The sequence below is a fragment of the Lithohypha guttulata genome, assembly GCF_036872675.1.
Source record: "Lithohypha guttulata strain CCFEE 5908 chromosome Unknown scaffold_7, whole genome shotgun sequence".
Lineage (NCBI taxonomy): Eukaryota > Fungi > Ascomycota > Eurotiomycetes > Chaetothyriales > Trichomeriaceae > Lithohypha > Lithohypha guttulata.
The window spans coordinates 243,566-261,996 of NW_027042756.1; the positions used below are offsets into that span (position 1 = coordinate 243,566).

Genomic DNA, 18,431 nt, shown 5'->3' on the forward strand with positions numbered 1-18,431 from the left:
TTGTAAACATTGACTTGACTCAATTTTCCTCCAGCTGCGTCTACGATGGATGGTGGCTCTCCTGTAGATCTCGACTCGTCTTGGCAATACGATATTCCGCCTGATGAAAATGACAACGACCACGATATACACATTGAGACATCTGGAGTATCGGCAAGTCACGATGCACCAGATGGAAAGCAGTATCGACCTACTATGAAGGCCATTGGTTCAATGACCGAGAACACCAGCAATCAATCATCCCCAGCCACGAAGTTGCAGCAGCACTTGAGTGAAAAGCCAGACGATGGGGAGGAACACACTCCCGCATGGATCGAGCTCAAGACGAAAGCTGGCAAAGAACGGAAAAGACTGCCCCTAGCATGTATCGCTTGTCGGCGTAAGAAAATCAAATGCTCCGGAGAAAAGCCAGCGTGTAAACATTGTCTCAAGGCACGAACGCCGTGTGTCTACAAGGTGACAACTCGGAAAGCAGCTCCAAGGACTGACTACATGGCAATGTTGGACAGGCGCTTGAAGAGGATGGAAGATCGTGTCATCAAGATCATCCCGAAGGAGGATTTACCAGATACTTCACAAAGATCTTCAGTACGTCCTCCACTTCCAGGGACCAGACTTGACGAAAGAAACGAAGAGACTGGCAAGCGTCCACTCGATGAAGCTTTCGAACGAGAGCTCCGAGATTGGTCTAAACCACGAACTGGAAGTACTCAACTCGACACAGCGGCGAAAACAAAAACGTTTCGAGACTCCGAGAACAGACTCTTCACTGAAGGTGTCGATGCTTTACCACCGTCACAGATCCAGGAACATCTAGCAGAAGTGTTCTTTGACTGCGTATATGGCCAAGCATATCTTCTTCTGCACAAGCCGAGTTTCATGAGGAAACTGAAAGCAGGAGCCGTGCCGCCTGTCCTGATGCTGTCAATATGTGCAATCTCTGCACGGTTCTCTACCCATCCTCACATGGATACAGAACCTGCCTTTCTCCGTGGAGAGCAATGGGCGACCCCGGCACGTTCCATAGTTGAGAAACGCCATTTTGAACCAAATATCACAATCCTGACGTGTATGGTAATTCTGGGGCTGCACTATTTTGGTACTTGTGAAGGTGGTCTTTCTTGGTCTTTTGGAGGACAAGCAATGAGAATGGGATATGCTCTACAACTGCACAAAGAGCTTGACCACGACTCTCTAGGCGTGGCACAAGCAGAAAGAGCAGCAGCATCTGGGAAACCGGTACCACAAATACCAGAATTGTCATTCCTCGACCGCGAGATACGAAGAAGAACTATGTGGGCGTGCTATCTCATGGACACGTTTAATTCTTCCGGCACTGAACGACCCTCTTTTCTCAACGAGGACTACTTCTTCATCCAGCTTCCAGTCAAAGAGTTGCATTTCCAGATGGAGATACCAAGCCATACGGAAGACATCAACGGCCATACTCCACTCAATGTACCAAGTGATGCGCTGGATGACTCCACGAATGATGTCAAGTCTAACATGGGTGTTGCCGCGTATCTTATCAGAGCTGTGGTAATCTGGAAACGTGTTGTCAGGTATCTCAACCTGGGTGGAAAAGAGAAGGATCCGTACCCAATTTGGGATCCATTATCACAGTTCGCTGTTCTCCAGAGGCAAATAACACAATTGAAATCTTCACTACCACCATCACTGGAGTACAATCAGGAGAATTTACAGATCCACGTGACCGAGCGCGTAGCCAACCAGTTTATCTTCCTTCACATCATCATCGCTCAGAACAGCTTATTCCTACATCGATTTGCGATACCAACAGCACCAAATACGCATCGACCGTATCCTCCTAACACACCAAAATCGTTTCTAGCGACTGCAGCAACTACTGTTCTAGATGCAGCTTCACATATCTCAAATCTCTTGGGAGACAGCACAGGGCATACTTTGACAGCGCCATTTGCGGGATATTGTGCATACGCAAGTGCCACCGTGCATATTTGGGGGATCTTTAGCAGGAATCTCATGCTTGAGAAGAGTTCCAGGGATTGTCTCAGGCACAATTACAGGTACTTGAACAGGATGAAGAGGTACTGGGGAATGTTTCACTACATGGCAGAAAGTATCAGAGATGTTTACCGTTTGTTTGCTGATGCAGCTGCTCGCGCGAATAAAGCCTCGCAGTCCAATCTTATACCAATGATCAATGGTCAAGCTGATGTACTAGGGGACGGCGCAGTCGCAGCTGAGCAAAACTCGAGGGCCGCAAGTCCTAGTCTGGGCAAGGATCTGGACGCCGATTCAACACGATCAAAACCGGAGGCGGCGAAAGTGCAAGTCTTCCAATATGGTGACTGGTTCAACAAATATCCGCATGGTGTGTCAGAACAAGAATGGGAAAAAACTCGTCTTCCTCATCGTAGCGAAACACAGAAAGGCACAGAAGCAGTCATGTCACAAAGAGCAGAGTCGCAATCGGTTGAAGAGTTTTTCGCAAGCCTGACACCACCAAGTAAAGCTGATGAAGGGCCAAGCAAGAAGAAACCAGCTCGGAAAAGGGGTAAGAGTATGGCGGAATCAACTAAAACCAAAGAGTTGAATACAGAGCATAGTCGGAAGCAGCCACCTCCCAGTCGAACACAATCGTTGATGGTAGATGGAACAAAGACACCACGTCCGAATCAACCACTCTCATCAGCCAGCTTATACCCTCTGTCAGAGCGCAACTGGCCTCATCTCGGTAACGCGAACCCTGATATCGATGTCCCCATGTCTGGCGTCTCAGCAGGTCTACAATCTGGGCAAGGTAACTCGGCATTTGACTTATCCTCGCCTTCTTCCCTCTTTCCGGCCTTCCATACTACTACCGCACTAACTTCAAATCCTCAACAAAACCAACACAACTCGCCTTTCGAGTATACATCTCCTGCCTCCTCGTCCAACACAGCCTCTGTTGCGAACAACACAAACAGTTCAATCTCCGGTATGAGCTTTAACTTCAACTACACTTCTGCAGTACCGCAACTCGACCGCGCAATGGTCTTCGGCGGCTATAGTGGCATCGATCCTGCTCAATCTGGAGCCACTAATGCTCTAAACAACCCCAACATCGACTTCTGGATGAATCCTTGGGACGCATCGATCGGTAGCGTTGACGTGGATGGCTTCTCTGGTTTCAATGACCCTTCCCTTGGTCTCAGCGCAGGCACCGGGCCGTTGAGCGTCTCGTCTACCTCCAATGCCGATGATAGACGGCGCAGCAGCGTCCAACAGCCGCGTCCGCAGCAGCGAGACACAAAGTCTGTCTATGAGGACATCAACAGGAACTTGGGTAACACCTCTCAGCACCAAAACATGAGCAGTACAGCGTGGTTTATGCCTTTCAACATTGAGCCGCCCAACGCTTCGCTTTCGAACCATGCTGGTGGAATGACTATGGACACGAATACAGGTCTAGGAACTTCAGATCTGAATGACTTTAGTAATTTGGATATGATGGATTTGAGAGAATGGGCACCTTTCTCTCCCGGGTTGGGGTCGAATCATGGGGGAGGTGATCTATAATTTAGAGATTGTGTATACTCATGACCATGTATCAATACACTCGTCTCATTGTATGATCACGCGATATGAACTTACCCAAGATAGTTGTCAAAGTCCGTAGACTAAAGTGGTAACCTATATGCTTATAATCGTACTCAATGTATTATGAGATAAGGTATGCACCTTCGTACACCTATGAACTGGGAGAAACGAAGATATGTTCTGGTCGATTTGACACCAATGAATGCCAAGATTGGATTGTGGCAAGTTGACCGCCACGAAGCAAAATATGACTCCATAAGACTTCATCTTCAGCTTGATCGTTCCTGCGTTCTTTAGGGGATTTTCATCTCTGACAACCTTCGATAAACATGCTTCAAGATTCTCGACTAACAACGAAGACCTTCGTTCCAAACGACCAGACTTGGTCAGTCTAGCGCTACCCCGCAAAATGCAGCCTGCCCGAGGTGCAGCTAGTCATGCCTTCGAGAAGCTCGCTACTTGGGATCTGATCTTCTGACTAACAGTTCCACGATCTGAGATCCTGTGCCTCAATGCGTGCTGGGTCGATCTTGACGATACCTCCTCAATTTCGGTAGAAAGGAGTACAACAACCACAATGATGGCTGTTTCGTGGTTTGTGCTTCTACTGCTTTTGCGCAGCTCTTACCTGCCACTCACCAATATTCAGCAGCCATGACCACTACTAATTCTAACGGAGACATCCAAGCTTTTCCGCCGGTAGTATTGGGAACGACGCTATACGACTTACTTCGTGCTGAACAGATCCATGGCGAGGAGGCACTTGAGTCTTTGTGCCTGCTCAAGCCTAATTCAGACCCACAATATGGAACGAGTGTACCATTGTCGAACAAGTACATCATTCATTCGGCGCAAGTCGATTCCGAGGAAGACCTAGCTCCTCTTCAGCTCGAGAACTGCAGTCATTTGTTGATGTTCTTCGCCGGTCCGCTCAATGTAATTTTTCTGGCAGCTGAGGGGGGAGATGATACAGCTAGTCTATCAAGGGAGAGTGTGGATCGTAACGCCCGCAGAAGCTTCGGAGTCATTCAGCAGACTCAGCGACCAAATATCTAGTAAGTTAAAGATTGCCAACCTCTATCGATTTGAGGACGGGCAAACTATCAAGCTACGTTTGGAGAATGATGCATGGTTTCCATCAAGAATGCGCTAATCGCTGCGGTGCAGCACTTATGCGAATATCGAAGACTTTGTCGCTAACCATGATGGATCGAAGATTAGATGGGGTTTTGCTATGGATTTCGCAGAACGATTACCATATCTTTTCCATCCAGAACTCGTATACGAGCTGAACAGCAAACGATGGCTGGCAGAGTGTGATCTGAAAAGCGCCAATGACCGTATACTCGACTGCGAGATTGACTGCAAGCACCATCAGCACAGAACGACAGATCACAAACAGAGATGGTATCACAATCAGAGTTGCGAGACTTGTACAGCTGGGGTGCGAGACGAGGTCCAGCGTGTAGTCGGCATTTTGAAGACCAGGAAACTACCCTTCGTGTTGAAGTTGACTCAGAGCCTCAGCTCAGTCGGAACTATCATCGTGAAGAGTGAGGAAGAACGCAGTGACGCAATGGAGCAGATCTCGCAATATCTGGCAGACTATCTCCCTCGGATTACCAAGCAGAATGTGCATCTGAACACTACTGCCCTTATACTGTCAGATTTTCTTCCTGGTGAAACCATGGCTCTTAACTTTTTCGTTCGCCGAGATGGTACTTCGATCTTCTTGGGTGCATGTCATCAGCTGGCGACAGGCGATAGCGGTAGGCAAGCCACTGCTATCACCTATGCCGATCAAGAGAAGTTGGAGAAGAAATTCAGGGACATGCTTGCGAGAATTGGTAAAGTCTTGAAGGACGAAGGATACTATGTGAGTTCTCCTGGACTGTATCGTCTTCCCAGATTCTTTCTTCTCCTGTCATTAGTGCCAATAGGTTAAGCTAACCAGGTCGAAGGGTGCTTGCGGAGCTGATATAATGGAGACTGAGAATGGCACCCAAAATGTAATCGACCTCAATGTCAGAACGCCACTTAGTTTGGTGCTATACCTGTTGGGTGACCATTTCCAGCAAAGAGGATTGGGTATGTCTCTGGTCTATGAATGTGTCATGTTAAGCATTTCGAGAAACGAGCTGGAAAAGCGATTTGTAAAAGAACTCCACGAAGCAAGAATCGTTCTGCTTGGAGGCACGAAGCTGGGAGGTAAGGACAGGTATGGCTACGGCATGGTATTGGCAGGGGAAGACAGGGATGCTATCGATGAGCTCAGCGACCGAATCCTCAAATTCGAATTGTGATCGGTTTCTCGTTATGCAAAAGCAAATATTTTGCACAGGAAAATGAGATGTGGAAGGTTCTATGCGAAAATACTCACTTCTCATCAGCCTTCCATAATCGCTATTCACTGCCTGTCGGTGTCACTTCATCCGACCTGATCGCCTCATGAAAGATGTAGCAACAGTGTCAGCCTGGATCCATGCTACAACTAGTATACGAATAGCCCTAATCAGACTGATATGCGAGGAGAGTACCAGAGCAGCTACACATTGAGTCGATCTTTCAAGCTAGCCACTAGCGAAAGCCACTAATACAAGCAGCGTAGCAACGAAACCCAGGTGTATGGTTTGCTTCATGTTGATAGTGTAACTATGAATCAAGCACCTGTTGCCAGACATCTCATCCCAGCCTATACACAATCACGCATCGTCATCAGCCAGCGCTTCCATCGCCGGTCTCACCGCATCCTGCTCCATGTGTGTTGGCAAGTCCACAACCGCCAGATACAGCGCATCCTGCCGCAACAACTTTTTCATAGGTCTCAGACTTCTTCACCGTGTCCTTCTAGCGCGTCGCTTCTCAAGTGGCAACTGTTCACTTTCACCTATGATCCCCAACCTGCCACGCCTCTGCTTACGTCTGTCCATGAACCTCAAGCTGGGACCCCGCAGATAGCTACGAGGCGGTGCGAGGGAGAATGGCGAATCTACTTTCCAGAGAGCGTTTTAGCTGCAAAAACTTTGCCAAGCTTCTTAGTGCTTAGCATGAGGCACAATCTCCACAATCGATCACGATTAATCCCCACAACTCCCTTCCCGCACATGAGTGGCTTGTAGCTTCCCTGCTTTCGAGGTCGACACTACGAGGAGTAAGAATGAGATCGGTCGTTGATCGCTGAAGCGATGTTAAGATCATACCTGCGATGCAGAGCTTACGACTCCATTGCATTGCCCTCTCACGGTCCTCAAGACCTTCTCCAGTGATCAATTCAGCAGCTTCCACAAACTTTGGCGCTATGGCCGTACTCTGTTACATGGATCATCATTGGTATCACGAGGAAGAAGCACACGACTCAATGCGATCTGAACACCTCTTAAGCAATCACTCAAAGCATCTCAACGAAGTACTTGTATAGATGTCTTTGATAAAAAATAGATATTTCCGAGTTCATCACAGAAGGATGTCACTGGTGTTGGTAGAGGTATACATCTATCTGCCAAAGATTCCGTTGCTTCAGAGGATAGCAGGCTTGCTAGGATGAATTGTCGACGCTGGTGTTGTTTAAGATATAGAACATACGAGCAAATGTTTGACCTGTCGGTCGTACTACACAATATTGAAACCCTGGTCAAGGCGGGCTCGGGCCCAGGCTCTGGTCCAGAAGGCCTCAGAGACCACAGTATGGCAAACCTTATTCAGCTTGTGAACGTCTGTTAGGAAATGTTTGAGGTACTTGACAACAGTCTCGTCCGAACGAATGGCCGACAGCCGGTCGGACGAGACAAAAAAGGCTGATGTCAAGCTTACTTCTCTTCATGACAACGGTACTGCTTGTGTAGTGAATCACAGTATTCCAGGCCATCATGAAGAGACCGTAGGCCGTTACGTTCGTGTTGTTGGCTCTGCTTTCGCCGATACTCCGCGCGACAGCTGCTCCTGTCGTGGATCCAAGCTACGGTCCCGGCAGGCCACCTTCAATGTGAGCAACACATCTGTGTGAACTGACGGATACTCTGCTTACAGTCAGTGCCAGACTTCAGGAGATTACTACAACTCCAGCAATATCCGATATGCCCAGCCCCGGATTGGTAATCTGCGTTTCGCAGCCCCACAACCCCCATTGACCAACCGAACCGTGCTCAATGATGGTCAAGGTGGGCGTATCTTTCCTTAAGGGTTCTCTGGCTGGCAAAAAGAGAGAAACCTGTTCATTGAGACTTACCTCCAGAACTCGAGCAATATCAGCATGTTCGCAGATGGAATGCTTTGGTCAGACAACAGAAGTGAGACGCAGGAGCCTCAGGATTCTCGCACAAGCGAAGACTGTCTCTTTCTTGATGTTTTGGTTCCATGTCTAAATATAAGCAATTGCCGATGAACCTTTCTTGCGGCAATAGGTGCGCCTCAACAGCTGTTGCTTGTCATCCTCTCTTGATACAGAAACACGATCAGCATGGCGAATGGATGGATTCATATGAACTCAGTGCGCCAACTTAGTCGCTGTAATACTCAGCATAAGACTAGACAACGCGTTTGCAACTGGAGGACACAATGTTAATCCTTGGATAGCTGCAAATTTTCCAATACATCATATCAAATGATATCGATGACACCAAATTTTTTCTTCTTCGCGATCCTTTCGAAAAGACCTCGTCACAGTCGACAAACGGATCAGCACTGACACATGAGCGAGATACTCGTTTGATCAAGAGTTCGGCCATGCACACTGAAGATCTGTTGGACGGCCACGAGTTATAATATCCGCTTGCGTATTGGCTTACAAGGGACCTATGACTGTACAGGGCCGAGTCGAGACATCAATGCGGCAAACGCAGAATAACCATAATTATAAGTCCTGCCCTTCTTTCTCTATTCTCCTTGGTAATACTTGGAAGTTGCTACGAGATATCAAAGATCTACGTATGAAAAGTTTACAGTTCATCCTATTGAGTTAACTGATTTTAGCACACTGAGCAGTATTTGTCAGTACACTGTATCAACCCTACAAATCCTCAAGCTCGTGTTATCAGCTGCGTTAGCTTGAATGGCTGGCGCAACTCCTTGTCCTGATGGTCACAAATCTGAGCCTCAGGTAAGTTTCACAACGCTTGTATCCCGTACTTACTTCTCCATTCTCACATTTTCTAGTCTGATTTACCGACTGTCTCAGTCTATGAGCTCCCCATTGAACCTGGATGGTCGAGCAGCTACTCTCGACTGCCGAAGACAAAGTATGTTGTGAATGGTGTAACCTACGACGATGGCAAACCTCGTCTATTCATCGGCAATGGTAGGCCCGGACCAAATACTCAGACCCCGCAGGCGACATCATGGCCAATTCATCAGGACGAGAACCAAAGTCTTACAGAGACGGAAGCACAGAATGACGCAGAGCAGTTTGAAAGAGCTGAAGAGAGGTTTCCTCGTTCAGGCAGCAATCCTGGCCGTCATTATCACGGCATACATCTCACGGGGTCTGGTTTCACACATCTCGGTAATACTATAGGCATGGGTCAAAGCTCTGGAAAGAATACCTATTCAGACGTCTATGTATCAGGAGACCATCACGCCATGTTAGGCAACGTGTTCACGGACTATTTGCCAGGAATCAATTCGCAGCATACCAAACCAATGGCTTCTGGTTCCCAGGAGTCGCAACAACAGTCATGGAAAGGGAAGGAGCGATACTCTCCACCGTATGGAGCTTCAGTCAACTGCACTAACCAAGCAAAGACTACTGCCAACCAGGCTGCGGTAGCAGGAGATGGAACTGCTATGCGATCAGGTTGGAGCCGTGCAGGCCAGGTGCTTGGTGAAGAACCACGAGCTAGGCTGCACAAGCAAGATGGCAAGGGACAAGGGAAAGCACAAGACTGTAGGACAATCTCGTGGTTGAAACGACATGGATGTGACATTCCTTGAGGTCGACTGAGCATCTGAGCTGTCATCCTTCTGAGCTGGTCACGATCAGTTTGATCATTGGGCTATGACAGTTTTCAATATCGGGATAGACATTCAGCACTTACCCTGCAACGGCCTTGTTTTTGGTCCTCGGACAAGCATGAACTTTGAGCTGCACTATCTCAGGCTGATGGTCAAGTTTTACCACGTCAGTAATCATGTTGTTGATCCAATGCCTCGTTTGTGTATGACATGCTGTTCAGAGTCTGTCGCAGCGGTGGTCTAGTGCAGCCAAGTAGTGGATCTGTGTAGTGATCTCTTGATGCTATCCAATACTTGGTGGAGTGAGAGCTCTGTAGTCTGTTATGAAGCACTATCTGCGAGTCAGGCAGCAAATCAGGCAACTTAACCATTCGGAGACTCCAAAAATCGCAGACAAGCTTCACGAGCGATGTCGAGGTCTAATTCCAGTACAGAGCTAGATGTAGGGCTCCTGTTTCCTTGTCCTTAAACTGGCAGCAGCAATGTGATAGAAGGAGAGAATGACCCTCCACGCAACCATACTTATGTCCGGCTCCACGTCTAAGCCACTTCTCTACAGTACTGTTCCACTAAGTTTCTGGGGCGGCGTGAACACCTCAACGGGCCGGATTATTGACCACACTCACCCTTTACATGGTCAATATCTCGAAAACCATGTTCTAGCGATTCCATCAGGACGAGGCTCATGCTCTGGCAGCGGTGCGCTGTTAGAACTCATTCTCAATGGCTGTGGTCCGGCGGGCTTGATCTTCCGCGATCGAGAGGACATTCTCACACTTGGGGTTCTGGTCGCGAAGATCATGTTTGAAAAGTCAATACCGGTGGTCAGACTAAAGCAAACGAAAGATTTCAACCAGCTAGGGACAGGATTGTACGCAAGGATTGATGAACATGAAGTCAGCTTTTCAAGGCAGCAGATCCCAGGACGCTCGTCTACCTGGTTAGATGTTGTTCGTCCGCGAGCACCTAGTCTGAGCACTAGAGACAAAGGAATGCTTGATGGTGAACATGGCGATGCTATGAAAATGGCAATGGAGATTTTGATCGAGTTCGCGAAGGTTCAAGGAGCAGAAAGACTGGTAGATGTCACTCAAGCACATATCGATGCCTGTGTGTACATCGGCTCCGCCGGTCTCCAATTCGCGCAGAAGCTTGTCTCTATGGGTGCAAAAGTCAGTGTTCCGACGACTCTGAATGCCATCTCAGTTGACAGACGCAGGTGGAAAGAATTAGGAGTTACGAAGGAAGTGGCGCAACCCGCAGAGGCCTTGGCGCAGGCTTACCTGGACATGGGTGCAAGTATGAACTTTACTTGTGCGCCTTATCTGCTAAAGACTGCGCCAGGTGTGGGTGAACAGGTAGGATGGGCTGAGTCAAATGCGGTCGTGTTTGCGAATAGTGTTCTTGGCGCAAGGACGCAGAAGTATCCAGACTTTCTCGATGTTTGCATCGCGTTGACTGGCAGAGCGCCTTTCTCGGGCTGTCATACAAATGAGGGTCGTATGCCGAGTATGGCGATTACTCTGCCGGAACTGTCTAACATAGATGACTCTCTATATCCTGTGCTAGGATATTGTATTGGTAAAGTAGCAGGACCAGAGATACCCTACATACACGGACTTGAAAACGCTACTCCACGTATAGCAGATCTCAAAGCTTTCGGCGCAGCTTTCGCAACAACATCTTCCGCGCCTATGTTCCACATAAGAGGCGTCACTCCAGAAAACCCGAATGTGGATGATATTTTGTGGCGCATGGAACACACCTCAGTGACACTCGAAGAGCTCGCGGCATGCTTCCGTCAACTGACCACAGCGACCTCTTCCTCAGTCGACCTCGTGTCCCTGGGCAATCCCCACTTCTCTCTCGAAGAATTTGCACAGCTGGCTCGCTATTGCTGCTTACCTAGTCATAAAGAACACCCTAGAGTCTCAATCATCGTCACCACATCCCGCTCAACACAAGAGCAAGCAGGACATGCAGGCTATCTGAAACGGCTGTTAGACTTTGGCGTCGATGTAATCACTGACACGTGCTGGTGCATGATTGAAGAACCTGTCATAAAGAAGAACGTGAAGAATCTGATGACTAATTCGGCTAAGTATGCACACTATGCTCCTGGTATGGTGAAGAAGGGCGTTCATTTTGGCAGTCTGGAGGCGTGTGTTGAGGCCGCATGTACCGGTGAGGTCAAAGGTGACTTGCCAGGCTGGCTTGATATGTCGAGGGACACAGAAGGCCAGCCTTTGAGAGATGAAGAATAGCTTTTCTCATCCAGAGAGTCGATAAACCACTTACTACACTCGTTCTTAGAGTCTGTGGTGAGACGGATCATGCTTTCGGCAAAATGACTGTCGATGGCGTAAGGAGCATCGGAATGAAACTGCGGCGAAGAGGAGCATACCGCCGCAAACAGCTAAGAGACATCAGAATACAAGGTTCAGAACAATACAGTGCTCTTACCCAGCTTGAATCCAATGTGATACTCAAAAGGACTCGAAGGTGTGACTTCTCCGCATCAAGCAATTCGTACTCCAGCACGCTATGTGGAGACTCGGAAACAGAGAGCTACGTACATGCTTGAGAACTTTTTGGTGCATTTGAGTCAGCTGTGAGACTATTCGGACATTCTGGTCGTAATTGATAACTCCGCACGTCTTGAGTTAAACCCAGTTTGAAACTTCCTCATCTAGACCTCCGCTCAGAGGGTATATCTGAAGTCAACATTGCCCTCGATGACCAGTTCGCCTTTTGCAGCCTTCTTGTTTCGTTGCCAAAAGACCCCGCTCAAAACAACACATGTCACGATGATGACAATGTTGCAGACAATTGTGCCCACGAAACCCCAGTAATAGCCTGGCGCATCTTGACTGCGAAAGATCAGGCTACCTGCGATACCACCAACGCCACCCAGTCCAGTCAATGTAGCCGAGCAGAAAGCACGCTTCCATTGACCACGAATGTTATTGGCTTGGTAGGCCATGATAGCAGGAATATTAGCATTTGCACCTGCAACGCCAATGAAAGCGCCAATGTATCTTGCGGTTGGGCTCGGGTGGAAGCCCATCAACGGCAGACCGACGAGGGAAATGATAGTATTGAGGATGATAATGGGTGCACGTGTGCGGTATCGGTCCCCTACCCAAGAGGTTGCATACATCAAGATTGCCGACAGGACATAAGGTGGCGCAACGAGACATTGCGATGCCGCCACGCTGAAGCCGATATTGTCTCGCAACACGATCGGCAGGAAGAAGGCGAATGAGTATGTGATGGTTGTCGTGCAGAAAAAGATTAGGGCAAATCCCCATATTTCGAAGTCGAGGGCAGGTCTGAGGAACTTCTTGAGGTTGAATGGCTCGGTATGTACGTCTGCGCGATCCCGGTTCAGCTTGTCGATGATGAAAGTGCACTCGTTGGTATTGAGGAACTTGAAGGAAGGTCGATCACGTTCCTGATCTGGAAATCGCACGATGAGGAGATAACCAATGATGGCAAATGCAACAGTAATTACACCTTCGATGATGAAGATCCTGCATAGAGTCAGTCAAGGATGCATCAAACAGAATGAGCCAATCGTTACCATCGCCAGCCTCTAATGCCCGAAGCACCTTCCATCTGCATTATGCCGTAGGCTAGGATACCCGAAAGAGCAGAAGCCAAGCTACCAATCAGGTAGAAGATAGAGTATCGGCGAGCGACTTCATATCTCGTGTACCAAGTTGACAGAAGGTAGACGCAGCCTGACTCAGTGTTAGTTTTACAAATCTAAAGGAATGAATAGCTTACCAGGGAAGTATCCTGCTTCCAGAAGCCCGAGTAGCAGTCTGAGAGCGACCTTGTAGCAAACCGTAAGAAGGTATACATATGTATTAAATACTTTAACGTACCAGAGTCGTCCAATTTTGTGCAAAGCCAAAACCGATGATAATGCAACCCCATAAGAAGCACAGTCCAGGCAAGAAGACGGGTGGACCAATCTTCCTGCAAAGATAGGTCAAGGGCGGCTGAAAGATCACGTATGTGATAAAGAAAACAAGGGTGATCAAAGAATAACGGTAAGATATGGAGAGCCTGAGGTCAGTTCGCATACCAGCGATGTAGGCGTTTGAGACGTTCTTTCTGTCCATTAAACTAACACCATACATGAGGCCGAGAGCAGGTATGAGCCGCCAGTCGACACGATGTCGAAGTTTCCTCTCCTGCTTGGGACTGAATTGAAGAGCCTCGTTAACATCATGGTTCGAGGAAGTGGAACCCGCACTATCAGAGTGCTCGACATATGTCTTCTCTGCATAGATAGCAGCCGCCGACGTGGTTTCTGGCTTGGCCATCGTGGTCGTATCAGGATAGAAATATCTGGAAGAATGTCGAGAGAGGGCGTAGGCTGTCCAGCGGCCTAAGAGGGTTGTGGTTGTATAAGATGATAGAAGTCGCATATTCGGCAGGAGTGGGAGTCTTGTAAGGACACAAACGGCTAGTAGCCGTGGCAGGATATCCAACTGCCGCGGCTCACGAGTGAAGAAGAGTCATGGTTGCAGACGTTAGCAAGGGTAGTCAGTCCGGGGACTGCCCTGTTAGGACAAGGGATGCAGCTGCTTGTGGCCAGAGGCAACAGAAACACGGAGACCACCTTCTCGAAAGGATGTCCGGCAGCAGAGGGTACAGGCAACGCTGGTGCAACGGCAAGACAAACAAACAGTGAGTGGACGACGCAAAGTGCCATGCCTTGGCAAAGTCTTGGACAATGCAGAAGACGTGTGGCAACCCCAACATTCCCCGCCTGTGGTCAAGGCTTGTCATGGCTAAAAGATTTGGCGAAGGACGGTGTGAGTTCTTTGACGCTTCAGCGTATCGTGTCCCCGAGATTCGTTAATGCCACTAGGAGATCAACTAGCCTGAACCTGTCCAGACACTTCAAGCAACCTCGATGTGCCCCAATGCCAAGGATGCGCCATAGTACAATGGGGGAGCATGTCCGAAGACTTGCAGTAGTGAACAACAAGAAAGGTCACTCCTCGATTCAGTCCGAGTCAGACGACTGAGAAACGTGCTAGGGAGTGAAAGTACAGAATGTGGTCATCTATTAGCTCAAAGAGGTCAGTCTACCGAAAGAGCAGACGGCAAAGTTCCTGCTTGCATTCGAAGTGAGACAAAATCAGGATCGCGCATGCATGTCCTGCAAGAAAAGAGGCGATAGATGTCGTTTGCTGAGAAACCCATCGTTCGTCAGACAAGGCGTCGATCAATACGTGTAGGGCGACTTGGTTGTGCCAGCATGAACTCGAAAGGCAGGTTTGCTTCTTATATCGAGATGAGACAATTCTGGAGGGTACTCGAGCGCAACTTCACGTAACATCCATGTGTGTGCCAGCGATCACATCGACATATATGTGTCGTATGAAAGGAGATGGAGTTGACTGGACGGCAAAAGCGGTGCATTTCCTTCTTCATGGGCATCGAGGGCAGATGGAATTGAATTATGCAAAGGTACATCGTCAATATATTGTCAGATCTGTCATACCTATCAGTGATACTTACAGCCATGGCCAAGATGGTAAGTCTGAATATGGTGTAACAGCGTATCAATGTGAATGCCGGATGATCGCCGCGCGTTCAGCGACCTTTTGTGGTAAGGTCAAATTACAACACCTAAGTTGTGTGGCTTCAGAGGAAAACGCCTGAGCTAAGGACAACGTACTCCGTACCTTTCCTGCACAGAGAAGTCGAGAATTTTGAACATTCAGATATAATGAAATGGAACAGGATGTTGTCAAAGAAAGAGCACTTATGGTGCTGGTCGTAAACAGCCAGGCAGGTAGGCAGCCAAGTTTTCATGTCGAACCTGCCCGCATCTGGGTGATAGACTGGACCATAACCAGCAAGTTAAATCCTTTTTGTGCGGCCTGTCGCTGGGGAGGCACGTTCGACGCTCGTAACTGCCACTTCGAGCCTGCGCGTCATTGTGATCGGCTGTATGTTATTTCTCTAGCCTGAGCCCTCCACTCAACCAAAGCAGATACACATCGTAACCACAATGGCGGGAGAGTCAAGGTAAGGATACATCATACTTGCGCAAAGGTCGGGCTAATGATACATGCCAGACAAGAACTCTTACATTGGCTCAATAGTCTGCTACAAATCAACATCACAAAAGTCGAACAATGCGGGACAGGGTAAGTATGCATTGAAATCTCCTGCACAGTTTCTCACGTCTATCACAGAGCGGCGCTTTGTCAAGTCTACGATTCCATCTTCCTCGATGTTCCCATGAGCAGAGTCAAATTCAACGTCAACTCTGAATACGCCTATATCCAGAACTTCAAGATTCTTCAAAGTGTGTAACGGAGCGACAACTGCGAGAGGCTTTACGACTGATACAATACAGACACATTCACCAAACACGCAATCGAACGAACAGTGCCCATTGAAAGTCTCACAAAATGCAAGATGCAAGACAATCTGGAATTCCTGCAATGGTCGAAGCGCTTTTGGGATGTAAACTTTCCAGGTCACGATTACGATGCGGTCGCTCGCAGAAAAGGTGCGGGTGTAGTTGCCCCAGGACCTGCACCAGCATCAGGTAGAACCTCAACAACTTCCGCACGCAAGCCAGCTCCACCTGCGACTACGAGGGCAGCTCCAAGAGTCGCAGCAGCCGCAGGAGTTGGTGCCGGCATTGGGGGTGCCACATCACTGGCCTTGAGACAAGAAAATGAAACGCTGAAAGAGGCCATAGGAGGTCTCGAGAAAGAGAGGGATTTCTACTTCAGCAAATTGCGGGATATAGAGTTGTTGTTGCAAAATGCATGTGAGGAGGATCCCGAAATCGAAAAGGACGAGAATGGCTTTGTCAAACAGATACAGGCGATCCTATACAGTACAGAAGAGGGCTTTGAGATACCTTTGGAAGGAGAAGCTGCCGCGAACGGGGAAGAGCCCGATACCTTTTAGCGAGCATTGGCTGCTCGATCTGAACTTCTATGGAACTGCTTGCTCCTAGGCAAGATTATGATACCCACTCTTGATGATCATGTTTGGTCCATCAATGGTTTCGAGGACCACCTCCTTTGTGCTCGTGAAATCGCAAGACGAATTGTTGCGCCACGAGGGCGTCCAAGAAGCGGTTGGAGAAAGCCGTCAGTATTGCGTGATGTGTTGGTGGGCTGATATCCGTAGTCGGTTTCTCTTTGCTGAATCGCACGGGTAAGAGGAACGAACACAGGGAGTGGTGGCAGCAGTCGCATCTAACATCCCATACAGGAAAGACTGGTTTCCCACACCCTGTCGCTGAATGTGTTCATCAGCGCTCGGCGCGGTCCCAGTACATAGATGACTCTAAGCACAACAAAAATGGGTTAATATCTCATATGATACCTCTAGAATCGGTATGGACTTCTTGAAGGTTTATTTTTGGTCCCTGGTCCCTGCTTGGCATGTACGACTCGGGTGGCGCCGGGGAGTTTGCTGACCGACTTCCGACTCGTAACGTGCGGAGCCTTTTACCGAGCTGAGCTGAGCTGAGCTGAGAAACATTGAAAAGTCTTTCTGACAATAGAGTGACCACGAATTAGTTTCTATCCTATAGGTTAGCCATAGAGCATCATCTACCGACAGTTCGTCTCTGCGATCTCGAAGCTGTCTGAAATTCGTCAGCAACGACTTTGCACTGCGTGTCCAATTCGTGGTAGTTTGAAGTTCAGGGGCGAACAACGACAAACAGCTTAGACTCAGACGCATTCGTTCCATCAACTGCTAGCTTTCTCTTATCAAACATCTGTTGGCTACATCACAACAAATATGTCAGCTCTGAGAGCAGGTATCAAGGTCGCCGGCCTGACAACACTCAGCGCCAGTGTAGCCTATTCCGGCTACCAATACTACAACACAACCAATGTCATCTTCACAGCACACGCAGAGTCTCTCCCATCAGACTCGAAGGCCGCCCTGAAGAAGATGGAATGGAAAGGCTTCACAGAAATGAAGCTCCAGAGCGCCGAGCAAGTGAACCACAATGTTAAAAGGCTGACTTTCGCCTTGCCTACAGATGACTCCACAACCGGTCTATTGCCGATCACGTCTCTGTTGACGCGGCATACTCCAGAAGGTGCTTGGATTCCAGTCTTTCGCCCTTATACTCCAGTCAGCGACAATGATATTCCGGGCACAGTGACGTTCATGGTCAAGCGTTACGAAGGTGGAAAGGGCTCTGGGAAGATGCACTCCTTGAAGCCGGGTGACAGTATGCTTTTCAAGCCACTCCAGGAACTCGAGTATAAGCCAAATGAATTCAAATCCATGCTGTTCATCGCTGGTGGCTCCGGAATCACACCTATCTATCAGCTTACAAGGTCTATCCTACGCAATCCCGAGGACAAGACAAAGATCTCGCTCATATATGCCAACAACACCGAGGAGGATATCTTGCTACGGAAAGAGTTTGAGGAGTTCGAGAAGCAGTATCCCGATCGATTCAAGAAGCTTTTTACGGTTTCCAAGAAGAGTAGCGCGGATTCCGATGTCGAACAGGGCTATGTTACCAGAGAAATGATCAAGAAAGTCTCATCGGACGACGGCAGGGTTGGCAAAGTGCTTTGCAGTGGCCCGCCCGCAATGATAGAGGCCGTAGCAGGAAAGAAGTCTCTCGGCGGCTGGGTACAGGGCCCGGTGAATGGCATTTTGAAGGAGCTGGGATATGGCAAGGAGGATGTCCACAAGTTCTGAGGATCGGTATGATTATGGTGGTGGTACAACTGGATTTGCAGAACTTTCTCGTGCTATGAAAAGCTTCCCTGAATTCGAAGGGCAAGATTGCGCATTGGAGAATAGGGCCACAACCATGGATCGACATGGGTGTCGAGCATGACTATCCTTGTCGAGGCCTTGAATGAGGAGGATGCCTGGTGAGTGAGGCGCGTTTT

The 18,431-nt window shown here is 48.6% G+C and overlaps 7 protein-coding genes across 7 annotated transcripts; 6 read left to right on the top strand and 1 right to left on the bottom strand.

Annotated features, from left to right (window-relative positions):
• Window positions 1-45: 45 nt before the first annotated feature.
• On the top strand, window positions 46-3,543 carry LTR64_007930 (uncharacterized protein; the record flags this gene model as incomplete). The annotated part of the gene is made up of 1 exon (XM_064902246.1): window positions 46-3,543. One exon carries the CDS (start codon window positions 46-48, stop codon window positions 3,541-3,543), a length of 3,498 nt encoding a protein of 1,165 aa, XP_064751220.1.
• Window positions 3,544-4,218: 675 nt separating this feature from the next.
• Window positions 4,219-5,867, top strand: LTR64_007931 (uncharacterized protein; the record flags this gene model as incomplete). The annotated part of the gene is made up of 3 exons (XM_064902247.1): window positions 4,219-4,619; window positions 4,732-5,440; window positions 5,505-5,867. The coding sequence occupies 3 exons, from the start codon at window positions 4,219-4,221 to the stop codon at window positions 5,865-5,867; spliced, it is 1,473 nt and encodes a 490-aa protein (XP_064751221.1).
• A 2,744-nt stretch (window positions 5,868-8,611) lies between these two features.
• LTR64_007932 (uncharacterized protein) lies at window positions 8,612-9,489 on the top strand (the record flags this gene model as incomplete). The annotated part of the gene is made up of 2 exons (XM_064902248.1): window positions 8,612-8,659; window positions 8,716-9,489. The coding sequence occupies 2 exons, from the start codon at window positions 8,612-8,614 to the stop codon at window positions 9,487-9,489; spliced, it is 822 nt and encodes a 273-aa protein (XP_064751222.1).
• A 545-nt stretch (window positions 9,490-10,034) lies between these two features.
• Window positions 10,035-11,774, top strand: LTR64_007933 (uncharacterized protein; the record flags this gene model as incomplete). Its single annotated transcript, XM_064902249.1, has 1 exon — window positions 10,035-11,774. One exon carries the CDS (start codon window positions 10,035-10,037, stop codon window positions 11,772-11,774), a length of 1,740 nt encoding a protein of 579 aa, XP_064751223.1.
• A 437-nt stretch (window positions 11,775-12,211) lies between these two features.
• Window positions 12,212-13,844, bottom strand: LTR64_007934 (uncharacterized protein; the record flags this gene model as incomplete). Its single annotated transcript, XM_064902250.1, has 3 exons — window positions 12,212-13,043; window positions 13,094-13,253; window positions 13,604-13,844. The coding sequence occupies 3 exons, from the start codon at window positions 13,842-13,844 to the stop codon at window positions 12,212-12,214; spliced, it is 1,233 nt and encodes a 410-aa protein (XP_064751224.1).
• Window positions 13,845-15,547: 1,703 nt separating this feature from the next.
• Window positions 15,548-16,464, top strand: BIM1 (microtubule integrity protein mal3; the record flags this gene model as incomplete). Its single annotated transcript, XM_064902251.1, has 4 exons — window positions 15,548-15,564; window positions 15,642-15,686; window positions 15,735-15,847; window positions 15,899-16,464. The coding sequence occupies 4 exons, from the start codon at window positions 15,548-15,550 to the stop codon at window positions 16,462-16,464; spliced, it is 741 nt and encodes a 246-aa protein (XP_064751225.1).
• Window positions 16,465-17,310: 846 nt separating this feature from the next.
• On the top strand, window positions 17,311-18,234 carry LTR64_007936 (uncharacterized protein; the record flags this gene model as incomplete). Its single annotated transcript, XM_064902252.1, has 1 exon — window positions 17,311-18,234. The coding sequence occupies one exon, from the start codon at window positions 17,311-17,313 to the stop codon at window positions 18,232-18,234; it is 924 nt and encodes a 307-aa protein (XP_064751226.1).
• Between the last annotated feature and the right edge of the window lie 197 nt (window positions 18,235-18,431).